The sequence below is a fragment of the Cladophialophora carrionii genome (genome assembly GCF_000365165.1).
Source record: "Cladophialophora carrionii CBS 160.54 unplaced genomic scaffold supercont1.7, whole genome shotgun sequence".
NCBI lineage: Eukaryota > Fungi > Ascomycota > Eurotiomycetes > Chaetothyriales > Herpotrichiellaceae > Cladophialophora > Cladophialophora carrionii.
In genome coordinates this window covers 99,620-112,992 of record NW_008481832.1, presented here as the reverse complement: position 1 = coordinate 112,992, position 13,373 = coordinate 99,620, and the positions used below count along the sequence as shown (strand labels likewise).

The window sequence follows — 13,373 nt, the reverse complement described above, 5'->3', positions numbered from 1 at the left end:
TTGACTGCGCGGCTTCTTTTTCGAAGTCTCTACTACTGCGCCTTTTCCGCGCTATGAGTTCTGCTCAACTCGTCGTTTTGATTCTTCAGCAGATGCGTGGCCATCGTCAATTCCGTCGGTGGAATACTGACGACCCCGTCGTCGACAGCTCCGTGATCCTCACCTGCCATCCGGTCTCAGCACCATGCCAGCTTTAAAAGATCTCGTCTGCCATGTGCAGTGGGCAGACACAGGCTCGCCCTTTCCAGAGTATGGCACAATCTACGGAGATGGCTTGGTTGAGACCTATATCGCTGTCCCCGCTCACCCTCAGGTCTTCACCATCCGTCTGACCTCGAAGAAATTCATCTCCGAAGGACTGTCAATGGTGGTCTTCATCGACGGTCAATACCAGTGCAATCGCAACCGAGTCAACCTGCAACCGGAGAAAAAGGACGTGCCCGAGAACAGATCCAAGGTTGACTTCCTGCTGAGACAGAAAGAAAAACCCTTGGGTGATGGAACATACATGGGCCGAGAATGGCGATTCGACGATTGTAACCTTGGTGAGTTATCGCAGTTTCTTACGAGTCGAGGCTAATTGGCGATCATCAGTGCCCCAAATGCCCGAGGAAGCTGAAAAAAGCCATTTCTGCTATCTTGGCACGATTGAAGTCCTGGTCATGCGCTGCCGGAGCGGACGCCATCACGAAAGAGCTTTATCAACTTCTTCATCTGGAGAACACAGCGCGCTTCTGGATGAGGAAGAGGGCAATGACAACACAGAATCAATTGGAGAGGCAGACGAAGCCCGCAAGAAATCAGGCCTTGAAAAACAATCCACCAACGCAGAAACACCTGCAGCAACAGTTGAGGAGGCGATACCAGGGTTTTTCGGTCTCTTCGACGGGCCTGCTGATGAGCCACCAGCATGTCATTTCTCTGGAGATGCACCTGCTGATAGTCATTACGATTACTGGCAACGGCATAACAGACTTCCTGCTCGTTACGGCCCACAAGAAGGCTCGCGCGGCCAGCCAGTCTATCGAGCACACCATACACCCTATGAAGAGGCGCGGCCATCGCGATATCCTTACCACGATTCTTCGCCGCCGGACGTGTACGCACGTCATGACAGTCCGGCTCCGAGGTCAGAAAGACACGTCCACTTCGACCAGGGTGACGAGCGAGGCCCACGGTATGGAGAATACAGTGACAGATACGGGCCTCATCACCACCCGGTGTTCGAGCGCAATGATAGACGCGAACACACCCGAACACGCCCCCCCAGCTATCATGATCCAAGTCGCGATGGAGAGCATAATCTGTACCCAGACTACTCTACGGTCCATGAGCGAGGTCCCTTCCCATACGCATCAGGACACCCCGAGCCACAGCAAGCTTACAGCAGTTATCGGCATCGAGCTCCCCCACCCAGTCATCCTCGATCGCATGCATACGATCTTCTACCCGGTCATCCTGCACCACATGCATACGCTCACCCTCCTTTCACCTTCCCTCACTTGAATGTACATCCTCACCAAACACTCCATCATGGGCAGCATATCTATGGTCCTCCTCCATTTGCGACATCTCAAGTTCCAAATGCAGCAGCAGCAACTTCCTCAGGCCCGCCTGTGCCTCTTCCGAAGATACCAACGCAGCACGCCCATCTGCCACAAGCCCCACATCACCAAGTCCCTTGCGTTGCACCACTTAGTCTTGCGCCGAATGTGTTTGTACCGCCAATTCCCGGCCCGTTCGCCGTATACCCACCGCCAGGAAACCAATCTCTTTTTCACACCCAAGGACCAAATGTCGACGGTGGGCACGTCGAGACCAGCGCTCCTAATCCAGTGATTGGACAACCCAACAATGCCGGTGACCATGGGCGAGGAGATAACCCTTCTCGCGAATCAGAAAACAAAACCTCTGGCAGCGTTCGGTACGATGAGGTCTCGGATCAACATCCGCCGGCGAAAAATGATAACAACGACAGCTGGGGTGATTCTGGTGGAGATGATAACTCGGGCAATAACCCGAGTAACTGGACCAATACTGCCGGTAACAACGATTCTAACGGTACAGACAACCGCTCGTGCACGAAGTGTCCAGCTAATAATCAAACCAATACAGGTGCCTCGAACGGCAATAACAACCAAGACACAGATTGGGAGAACAACAACAACGATGCGAGCAACAACAACAACGACTCCAGTTTCGGCCAGAATCAGGGTGACGATTGGGGCAACAACGATGACTCCGGCGGCAACAGTGACGTTAATAACAACGTTGGTGATAGCAACAACAATCAGGGGTGGGATAACAGAAACTCTGGGAACCAGCAATGCAGCAATGACAACAATTGGGCAAACGATATCCAAAATACCCAAAACTCAGGTGGCGATAGTGGTTGGGACAACAACCAGAACAGCAACCCTACAATCCAGACTCAGGCAAACTCGTGGGACAATGAGTGGAACAACAACCCCCATCCAGGCAACCAGGCAGTAAATCCCAGTGATGGCCAGAACAATATGTCTGGTTTCCGCGCCCAGCCAGCACCGGGAAACTGTCATACGACCAGCCGAGTCTTGTACGGCCCTTACGGACCATATTACGGTGCGAAATCTCGTGCCCAGCAGGGTCCTCCCCCCGACGCCGAAGAAGAGCCACGATATGATCTGCCCCAAGCCATTGCACAGTCCAGGGGCGTCACCAAACAAGTCCAGCCTGGGCCAGGCTACCTGTACGTCAAGAAGAGATGCGCGCCTTTGTACATCGATTCCTTGGACGAACCGTACGCCAAATTCGTCTTCAAGTATCGCACCAGGGAGCAGCTGAAGAACGAGATCGGGGTTGACATTGCGGGCGAACCGACCGGAGATGAAGAGGTCAATGCGCTGGAGAGTCTGGACAAAACGGAACTCATCCAGCTGCTTCTGCGAGCCAAAGGTGCGCTCGGAGGAACCATCCCGGAACCACCACCCAAGCCGACCGCTTCTGCAATGAACGGCTTTGAACGAATCTCCGTCCCTGCACCGGATGTGAGCTTCCTGCATTACAGCTTGCCTCCCGCGCGGCACGCGTCCAACAACGTCGGCCTCGGGATACGGCACCTGTCAAGCAACAACCGGAGCAACGTCGGCGATCCCAGTCAGATCAACAACAACAACTCAAATGGCGGGGTTGGTCGCGGGCAAGAGAACAACCAGCAAGACGCAACTGACTGGAGTAACAATAACACGAACAACGCCGCGGCGAACAACTCCGGCTGGGACGGCGCCCAAGAAGGCAAACCATGTACGACGATACCACAACCGCCGATGACCTTCGGGTTGCAATCGCAAGAACCCGTCCAGCAGGGGGATAATCTCCCTCCACCACAAGACGCGTCACGCCGCAGCAGCTCAGGCATCAGTCCGAAGAACATGCACGGCGTGCCGCCCGGTCCGACATTGGACGACTACAACCGGCTGTTTTCTGGTGCTGGGGCGGCGAGCGGGGCACCCATCATGTCCGGTCCTTGTCCTCCGCCTCCACCGCCGATCATCAATTTTGGCGCCGAGGGAACTGTGGGAGGGGGGCAAACGAATTGGGCCAATGCGCCCAATATGGGTGCGGGACCGCGACCGCCGACACCGACGGTGCCGCCGCGACCACCTACTCCTATCAATGAAGGTGAAGGGGCGGCTTGGGGCGGGGGAGGAGATATGACGGCTGTGCAGCCACAGAGTGGGTGGTGAGCTGAGCTGAGCTGAGTCGGGCGGAGCGGTAGGGAAACGTGAGAATGGAAGTGGTAGGGAGGAATCGGAAACCAACCGACGACGCCTTTGCTTCCAGCCGAAGCTTCTTAGCTGTCAAACCATTGTTCTTGACTCCCGACCATACATCGACTGGGCGGCATTGGAGCTCGGAAGCTGTGAAGGAAGCTGGTTTCACCCGTGGGAGTTCGGGAGAGTGTGCTAACTCTTGAAAAATCCATTTTGTGTCTAGGGGAGAGTTATCGCGACTTCCTGGCCTGAGCTTACCAGTTTCCCAACCTCTCTAATCACTCCCCGTATTCTATTCCTTCTCTTCGCCGACGACAAATCCGCCGCCGAGCAATATTGCCGGCTCCTTGATATTGTGATGCTCGTAACTCAGCGTGCCGACGCCACCGGCCTCCATGATCATGGCCGTCTCCGATAACGGTCGTCCGATCCAGCGCATGGCGAAGGCCCGCAGGATGTGTCCATGGGCCACGACCAAGACGTCTCCGGTCACACCGGGCTGTTTCGGCTTGCCTATCACCTTGCTATGGTGTCTTTCGCGAATCTCTGAGATGAGACTATCCAAGCGAGCGATAATCTGCTCGGGACTCTCCCCTCCAGGACACCCGTCGCGCCAGATGTCCCAGTGTTCGTCTAGCCCTTGCTGTTTACGCTGCGCCCGGATCTCTGCGCTAGTGATACCTTCGTAGTCGCCATAGTCCCATTCTGCGATACGAGGCTCGACGGTTACCTGCGCGGTAGTACTATGAGGTGACTGTTCGGGCGGTGGAGGGCTGGTCGAGGTGGATTGCCACGGGTAAGGCTCGTGGCAGCCTAGGTTGAGGAGTTCGAGGGTTCTTTGGGCACGGTGACGAGGGGAGACGTAGCTGCGGGGAGAGATACGGATATCAGCATGGTTTCGTCTGAGGGAGGGAGTAGAGTGCAGTCCGACATACATGTGGACTAGCTGCTTCGGGACGATCAGTCTGTCGTCGCCGACGAGTGCTCGTCCTGTCGCGCGGACTCGTTTCTCCCCATTCTTGGTCAAGGGGATGTCTGTGGTGCCTGTGTGCTTGCCCGAAAGGGACCATTCGGTCTCGCCGTGTCGGACGATGAAACAACGAGGGGTCGTCATAGTGGTAAGGGTGTGGCTTCTCGCCTCGGATCTCGAAGCGGCGGTAGATTGGTTGAGCTCGGAGAGTGAGGAGCGCGGATCAACCTTGCAGACAGAATGCTTCAGAAGAGAGAAGGGGGGTTCAACAAGGTATCAAATGCTGTAACGCGGATGAAGTGGGCAACTGACGTATTTCTGGGAACCAACAACTACAACCTGCCAAGAGGGAACGGGATGGCAGTTCGGTCGAAATCGTACTTAACTTGTCATAGTCATCGACGCCATGTTACGGAAGACAAGTCCATATATTGGCAACCGAGCGTTTTCCAGAAGAGAAGAATGTTGTTTGAGATGCGTCGAGGGGCAGCTGTGGGCGGGGCATTGGCCAGGGACAGCAGTCTGGATGAGTCAGCAGGTCCATTTGCTGAGAAGCACCGTGAAGTACCCAAGAAGCACGATGAGGCATCGAGAGCGGCGGAGAGGGAATGAGATGGCAATGTCGCAGTTCTCAGTGTCCGCCCATGCGAAGAATCATCATGGGGCTGTTAAGGGTCGGCGAGGGTGCATCTGTTCTTTCGAGCTGGTTTTTATCGACTGCTGGGTTTTCGAGCTTCGAGTCAGACGAGACAAGGAAACAATCGACTTTGTGCTGTCTTCCATAGCTAGCTGGTAGCTGCATTCTAGACTTGCAATCAATCATACATTCATCAGACTGGACAGACACCCAAAGGTGCACATCTAGCAAGTCTGGCCCTATCGATCGGTGTCTCCATGGCCTTGCCCCTATTCCCGTCCCCGTGCCCCGTCATACACATACACGCTCAACGACGACATATCCACGACCGCCTGGGGTATGGTACTGTCACGAGATGCTGCACAGCAGGACTTACACCATTGTCATCACTGCTGCTCGAATATATCTTTTGATTAGAGTACGGACACGATCGATGAGTCAGCAACTACGATTTCGCCAAGCGATGCAAGGCTGCACAAAGCAGATGATACTGTATCCGCTAATACGCCAGTCCTCGTCATCCATCCTCCCAACTTCGGAGAGACACGGACACCTCATCGTGATCGCGTGTCAGCTAGTCCCGTCTAGACTTTTGGATAGAAAAGCGAGATCCTGTGCTGCTGTTTAGTGCGATCTCTCATCCATGACAACCTAGTGTCTCATCATGCCTCTGCATTGGCATCCTTGCGGTCTTTTGAACGGCAAACCCACCCACCCCTACGCCATTATCGTGCTGAACCAGCCCGTGAACGAACGGGCGTTGGACGCGGTCATCGGGTCGGCCTCGCTCCTCGTCTGTGCGGATGGCGGAGCAAACAGACTGTACAAGTGCGAGCATGACAACGGTCACGGCCACGGCCATGTCGCCAAGCTTGTCAACGGATCTCAGACGCCATCGCACGTCTCTCACCGCTTACCAGACGCTATTGTGGGCGATCTAGACTCGCTGGAGAAGGAAGTGGAGGAGTATTACCGCTCATGCGCTGTTCAAGTGGTCAGAGATCCGGATCAGTATTCCACCGACTTTACAAAGTGCTTGAAGTATATCCGCAAGTGGGCAACAACACATCGACAACACAGCCATGGCGAAGACGATACATTGGACGTAGTCGTCCTAGGCGGGCTCGGCGGCCGCGTCGACCAAGGCTTCTCACAGATCCACCACCTCTTCATGGCCGAGAACGATCCCTCGCTGTTGAAAGGGCGAATTTACTTGTTGTCAGAACAGAGCTTGTCATTTGTTCTATCTTCATTCTCAGCCGCAAGCTCTAGCAGCACCACGTCCGAAGCCCGTATCGATAGGAACACAAACATCATCCATCTCGAACCCGGCTACTTTGCCGAAAACGTGGGCATCCTCCCTGTTCTCGGACGGACGTGGTTGACGACTAGAGGTCTCGAATGGGATGTAGAGAATTGGCCCACCCAGTTTGGCGGCCAATTGAGTACCAGTAACCATATTCGAGCCGATAAAATCGAGATTTCTTTCGAGGGACCAAGACCTCTATTCACTCTGGAGCTGGACAAACGTCTTACGACTGCTGGCCATCTAGGCTTCCCCTGAGAGGTGTGAGCGTGGCCTGCGGTGTGCCGATCATGTGTGCCACGAGTAAGGACTCTTGTCGTCCTGTGCCAGGGCCGGCCGCCTTCGAGCTGACCCGCTACTGCCCAGTATTGGTTGTCGGTAGTGCACCCGTCTGATGCTGATGGTGGCGGATGGCCTCGCCAATCGAACGGGTCTCGAGATGCCGGGAACTGCTGTTGGTCGAGCATCGGTAGGTGTGACAGGGGGTGCCACTTCGCGGCGGGTCCACTTGGCCAGGCGAAACGCTAATGCATACTGCTGCAATCGCATGAACAAGCATGAGGTCGTTTATCCGGGAGGCTTCCTCCAAGAACCAAGTCGCAGTGTTTCATGTCCTATCACGGCCAAAACGGCCAATCAGCCTGGCTTCTTCAACAATCTGGGAATTCTGATTGCCGGCGAACGAGCGTTCTTGGGTGCCTCGTTCTCCGCGCTCTCAGTGGAAGATTTCTTGCCATACCAGTCGACGTCGCTCAGGTTAAGCCTTCTTGCTCGGGGCGCATGGCGTCCCGATCTCTCAGAGCGGCTGAGGGAAGGATTGTAATGGTCCGGGCCTAATTTGAGACCTTTAGTATTGGGGTTCCTCTCCAAGGGGGGTTGCTCAATGGGGCCACAAGGAAATCCAATGGGAATACCATCATGGGAATCATCTTCGCGCAGATCATAGTTCAAGACAAGGTTCTTGATCCGCTGCTGTTCTTCTCGCTCAGCCGCCTGCTGGGATTTCATCGAAACTGCGAAGCTCGAATCCGATGGCAGCTCGATCGTCTTAGTCTAAAAGATTGTCAGCACGCTGCAACCGGAGGCTACTGACCATTCTCCACGAATCAGGGCTACTTGCTTGTTGTCGGTTGCCCTTCTTTGTCATCAATGAGAACGCCATCGTGTTGGACTCAGACATAGGTGCAGGGGTAGCCTCTTCGTCGTTTGGCTCGATCGGCGCTCGAGCGATCTTGCGAATAGGTATCGGTACGTCGAAGTGGGTCTTGCGTTCGAACTTGCGCGAGTCCAAGCTCTCCGCCATCATTTTCTCGAATGCACGGTCAAACTCAGCCTCAGCCTCGGGATCGAGCTGTTCTTCTTGGCGCATAACCACAATCTGCTCTTCTTCGTCCGAGTCGACCTCATCTCTGTCCTCACCGGTATCCTCGTCTGCGCCCGCCTGGAACCGGTCAGTAAAGCATATGAACTCGGAGCTTCGTGAGCCTACGTCTCCATCGTCTTCTGAAGATTGAGCAACCTCACCCTCGACTTCGCCGTCGCCATCGCCGAGGGCATCGTCAGAGGCCGAGTCCTCCATATCCTCCGCCTGTTCGACAGACTTCTCTGCTGCCTGTTGCTTATAATTTGCGCTCACCGCTTCAGCAAAGACCTTTGCAGCCTCTCCAAGATCCGTGACCAGCTTCCAGTTGGGTCGAACAAGGGAATATGTGTCTTGCACAAGGAAGTCAATCTCCATTGGCAGAGGTTCCTTGGTAGCCATGTAATACTGAAAGAAGGTCAAGAAAAAGTCAAGCTTTTTCTTAGAGCTGCCTCTATCGAAACAGATGCCACAAGTGTCGAGAATAGTGCACACTAGTCGAATTCGGAAATAATCGTCCGGAGGGTCAAAAGGTGTAAAGTTGCCAGGCTGTGGGGTCCCACCTTCGTGGCCGAATGTGACGAGCCGATACAAGGTGTCGAAGACGACCGCTGAATCAATCATCTTATAATTGTAGAGTTCGCCGAGGTACTTAACCTCGGCTATTCTTCGCTGGTTGAATTTGAAGTCGTTTTGCTCCAGGCCGAGTGTGATGTACTCAAGAACGTTGTCAATCACCCCAATCGCAAAATCTTGATGATACCGGAACAGTGCTTGAAGCAGCACAGCCAAGAGATGAATGTTACTGAACTTGACCTTCCCCGGCTTGCTGAAAATCTTTTCGAGCATCTGCACGACGTCTTTCTCCTCCCAGTGCAGTTTGCGAATGGTCTTGAGGACTTTCATATAGTTTCTCTTCGTCATGTCCATGTAGACCAGCTGCCGTACGAAGAGCTCAGTAGGCGTTCGATCCTTTTGCTGGATGGCCGCGCGTTGTGGAGGGTCGACGTAGTACAACGCATTCTCGATCAACATTCGCTCCTGAGCTCCCATGTGCTGTGCGGACTTCTTGCGGTTCAGTGTCTCCAGGAAGGATGTCATGCGTGGCGCGGTCTCGGGATTGCGCAGAAGATAACGACCACAGTTCTCCAGCAGATGTGCGATGATCTCAATATTCATCCTGGAGAAGTCGTCCAAACTGACCTTGAAGCAATGAAAGATGACATGTTCTGGCACGATACCAAATTTGGTGAGTTCCGCAAGGTACCGAATATTGGCCATGCGGATCTGGCCCAGAAAGTCTTTGGATTTCCGTCTTTGTAGGCTCCGGAATTCATCGTCAAGATGTGAGATTAGTCCCTGAATGACATCTGGCATGTATTGTCCCAGAGTGGCCGCAAGGCGCGCATAAAGTGGAAGTAGATCGATGCGACCCTTCGGAACTTCCTGAATTGCCTTGATCAGACGGTTTCGGGAGGCCTTCGAATTGAGGAAACAGAAGTCCAGCGCAACTTGGTCCACCATCTCCTTGGTCTGCAGTTCGGGAAGGCGGAGGAGGATCGCGTCGACTTGGGCGCCCACTGTCTTGTTTGCAATTGCGGTCGAGTGGTCGTCGGTTTCAGAAGGCTTCCCAGTCGTACTATCAGTGGTCGCAGTAGAGGCTTCTTCCGTCTCCGCCTTCTTCTTTGAGTCATCTAGAAGGATGCTTGGGACACGGCCTTTGAGATCGACTAAATTCTCGTAGAAGCGGCGCTCGTCTTCATCTTCCCAAATGCCTGCGCCTTCACCCGAACCTTTGAGGTAGTCGCCTGTCTTGATCATGCCGACCGTTCCCGAGGCGGCGTTGTCTGTACTGTCCTTTTCCTCGAGATAGGGCATCTCTTGTCCAAGAACATCGCAGAGAATCTGGGCATTTGCGACCAGCTTCTCTTGTGCCTTTGACTGTTTCTCAAAATTGGCTTGCCTATCTTCGAAGATCTCACCGCTTTTGACATAAGCTTCAGCATTTCGACGGCTTTGGTTGTTGAGAGATCGCTGATCCCGGATGACGTGATTTTTGACGGAGGTCAGATAGCGTTCGAGCACGTTGACAAAGCGTTGTCGTATGGGGGGAGGGATTATTGGCTCGTCTCCTTCAGTAGTATCGGCGGAGTCCTCGCCATCCTTACTGCTCTCAAGTATATGGCCCTCTGCATCGACCGTCTTCCGGCTACCATCGGAGGGTGGTTTGAGGCCTAGAATGTCCCAGGCGAAGTTCTTGACAAAGAGAACAGCCAAGCTCAAATTAGCATGCTCCGGGTCATGGCCAAGCAACTCTTTCAAGACTTCCAACGGAAACGGCTCATGGTCCAGATGGGTATCCGGTCGAAGGCCGTTTGCGACCTGTTTTGGCTTGACTTCCGGCTGAGAGGTGCCATCTTTGGTCCGTGGCGGAGCTTCGTCTGGTCGGTCCACGTCATCCAGACTTCTAAGAATACCACACAGCCAAAACTCAGTGACAACTCGAATAAGGACCCGATGGCGAACCAGACGCTCCTTCTCTTCGCGTTCACGGACTTCAGGGCTCCACTGCTTGAGTTGAGCCTTGTCTGGCGGGGTCAGTCCCTTTCCCAGAAGCCATGCTAACTGTTTGGTAAAATCCTGTGGGCCGAATCGCTGGTGTAGGGCACTGACGACCTCGACTCCGGCTGCAATGTCTCCAGCTGTCTTCAATTTGCCCAAGCCTTCAGCCGTGGCGGAGATGATCTCGGAGAGGTACTTTTGAAGGGACAATGTGCGGATCTCGGATAGGAAGGTATCTTGCGCAGCAGACGATAAACCGGTTCTCAAACGTTTAATAAACGCAGTGTTCTTCTTGAGCGACGAATCGAGGGAGTTTGCTACTTCGTAGACGTCTGTAGCCCTGTCAATGATTTGGAGTTGGATTCGATCTCAGTGTGACGCAGCGTACCCTTTGCGCCTGACCAGACGCGCAGGTTCAGGTCACGTAGCGTTCCTGTGTCAAAGAGTCAGCGAGATACAGCCCGGTCGAAATCCCACACGCACTCTTGCGCTGGCGGTCCATGACGGCCCGCGATGTTGCAAAGACGTTCCCCACGCTCGCATGACGACAGGGTAGAAGGCACAGTGGCTGCAGGAATCCTGCCTTGCAGACTGAACGCCAGATTCACTACGCGTTGGTCGTGGTGAATATGGGCTAGATGCTTGTGAAGGGGGAGTGAAATGGGAGGGGCATATTATGTTTTGGCCCAAACCAACCTAACCGGACCAACCTGAACTTGGGGCAATCACGCCTGCAGGATGCGGCACACTGGTTCATAGGCTGTCCGTAGTGCCGTGGCCCGATCATGATGACGAAGCGTGCCAAGTCCTTGCTGAGATCTGAATCGGCAACGACTACGAGAATTCAGCCTTGCAGTACATATTTGAGGAACATTTTTCATTGTGAGAGCCATGCACAGGACAGGGTCCGTTCATCTATCATACCCATTCTGTGCAAACGCATCAAGACACGACCATTTCTCACCTACAGTTCTCCGCCAAATACCTTTGCTTTCTGAGCGGCTAGTTTGCTCTTTCTCGCTTGAACAAGCTGCTGATCAGACCCGGTCTCTCCATTCTTTCCTTCGGCAACCTTTGCCCGTTTCCGAGAGCCGGTCTGTGGCCCCTTTGTGGTTGCTGGGTTTCGCTTGCGCTTCTGTCCACTTTCATCTTGATCGACCCCATCTCCCAGCTGCTCATGTTCTTCTGCTGCCTCAATAATATCCTCGGTCTCCGTCCACAAATCTTCTGCTAACCACAGGGGTACCGCTAAAGAAGACTGTCCTTTAATATGGATACCGCGAACATTTTTCCATCCTTTCACGACGTGTTTTTCGATCAATCTACCCACGACAGCGGTGATATTTTCCGCCAATTGCTCTGGCTTAAAGGCGGCCAGTCCAACGCGTACAGCGACAAGAGTGCCGGGTCTGACGCTGACAGGTACAGAATCCAGAGCTTTCTCAATTTCTCTCACCAGTGCCTGAGGCGAGGGGTTGGCAGCGACGCCGTCGTCCTTTGGAGCTTTCGATTCCTTCTTGTCTTTCCTCGAGTCTGTGATAACGATTGGAATCGGCCTCTTCGATGTTCCCTTGTAAAAGACTTTGCCGAGGGTCTGAGGTAGACGGGTGATGATTCGGTCATCGGCCAGGAAAATGTCGTGCTCAGATAGCAGTTCCCGCAGTTGCTCGAATGTCTTGTACCTCGCCTTTAATTTGGTGAAACCAATTATTCGAGTGATGCGCGTTTTGAGTTGCGCTGGAAAGGCAGGGTCGGCCACCAGGTTCTTCACTGCTCTTTGGGGATCTGCGGTGATAAGGCATATTCGAAGGTCGGGTGATGTGTTCAGAGAATGTGGGACTGGGATTTTGCTGGGTTTGAGACGGTTCTTGTCGACAATATGTTGTTTGGTGGTGAGGGTCATCCATATCGGCGCTTCCGCATCCCCAGCAACATCCTCGTCAGAATCGGAGGCACTGGTTGACAGAAGGCTCTTTTTTGAGGAAGCCTGCTGCAAACGTTGGGTCTCGGTTCGAATGTGTTGTAGCAAGGCTCGAGATGCTTTGAGTGTCTGCGCCCGTTAGAAAATCATCAAACCATGCGGCGCAAGTGGGTACCTGTTCAGGATCGAGCTGATAAGGAGTCTCTTGAGGACGTCCGGAACCAAATGTCGTCGTCAGTTTTGTTGCGACAGCCATTGTGCAAGCCCCTGTTTGGTAGGACTCGAAATTGTTGCGTATCGAAAAAAGTCCCCAAGTTCAAGATGGTCGGTCAAAAAACTTTCAGAGACCGATGATTTAGCCCAGTGATAAGATAAGATCTTATCGCTTAGCTTTCCCTCTTCTGGCCTATCTCCAAACCTCGCGTGACTCGATGACTTTCCAAAACCATCAGTCGCTTTCATAATCGGCTGTCAAGCTACTCGTACACTCTAGGTCTTCCGGCACTGAGCCGGTCGGCAGAAGATTTGATGGAAGGATACCGGCGTCAAGTCGACTCAGGTCGAGCGCTGCATTCCAGAATGCTTCAAACATACGAGTGCTTGCATGGCACTTACGGCTATCCGGCAGACACGAGAAACAAGCCGCATTACATACTAGTGCTGCACGTATAACGGCATGTGCTGGCAGTTGGAAGGAAATCGCAATGTAACCCTCTCGTGGTGGGAGTGGCCAGCAAATGACAGTCAGCTCGAGGTCTTTTTCCTTCGCGTCCTGCACTTTTCCCCATGACACGTAGCTGAGCTCGATAATCCTCATCGGGCGGAATTTGACGTACTAAGAGCGAATCTCTTGAGGCCCGAGCAA

General features: G+C 53.6%; 5 protein-coding genes across 5 annotated transcripts; 2 read left to right on the top strand and 3 right to left on the bottom strand.

Moving 5' to 3' along the window:
- Positions 1 to 184: 184 nt before the first annotated feature.
- Positions 185 to 3,725, top strand: G647_08132 (uncharacterized protein; the record flags this gene model as incomplete). The annotated part of the gene is made up of 2 exons (XM_008732444.1): positions 185 to 545; positions 595 to 3,725. 2 exons carry the CDS (start codon positions 185 to 187, stop codon positions 3,723 to 3,725), a joined length of 3,492 nt encoding a protein of 1,163 aa, XP_008730666.1.
- Positions 3,726 to 4,044: 319 nt separating this feature from the next.
- On the bottom strand, positions 4,045 to 4,866 carry G647_08131 (uncharacterized protein; the record flags this gene model as incomplete). Its single annotated transcript, XM_008732443.1, has 2 exons — positions 4,045 to 4,618; positions 4,688 to 4,866. The coding sequence occupies 2 exons, from the start codon at positions 4,864 to 4,866 to the stop codon at positions 4,045 to 4,047; spliced, it is 753 nt and encodes a 250-aa protein (XP_008730665.1).
- Positions 4,867 to 6,023: 1,157 nt separating this feature from the next.
- Positions 6,024 to 6,923, top strand: G647_08130 (thiamine pyrophosphokinase; the record flags this gene model as incomplete). The annotated part of the gene is made up of 1 exon (XM_008732442.1): positions 6,024 to 6,923. The coding sequence occupies one exon, from the start codon at positions 6,024 to 6,026 to the stop codon at positions 6,921 to 6,923; it is 900 nt and encodes a 299-aa protein (XP_008730664.1).
- Positions 6,924 to 7,301: 378 nt separating this feature from the next.
- On the bottom strand, positions 7,302 to 11,089 carry G647_08129 (uncharacterized protein; the record flags this gene model as incomplete). The annotated part of the gene is made up of 5 exons (XM_008732441.1): positions 7,302 to 7,718; positions 7,759 to 8,106; positions 8,155 to 10,919; positions 10,976 to 11,020; positions 11,071 to 11,089. 5 exons carry the CDS (start codon positions 11,087 to 11,089, stop codon positions 7,302 to 7,304), a joined length of 3,594 nt encoding a protein of 1,197 aa, XP_008730663.1.
- A 462-nt stretch (positions 11,090 to 11,551) lies between these two features.
- On the bottom strand, positions 11,552 to 12,764 carry G647_08128 (uncharacterized protein; the record flags this gene model as incomplete). The annotated part of the gene is made up of 2 exons (XM_008732440.1): positions 11,552 to 12,637; positions 12,684 to 12,764. 2 exons carry the CDS (start codon positions 12,762 to 12,764, stop codon positions 11,552 to 11,554), a joined length of 1,167 nt encoding a protein of 388 aa, XP_008730662.1.
- Between the last annotated feature and the right edge of the window lie 609 nt (positions 12,765 to 13,373).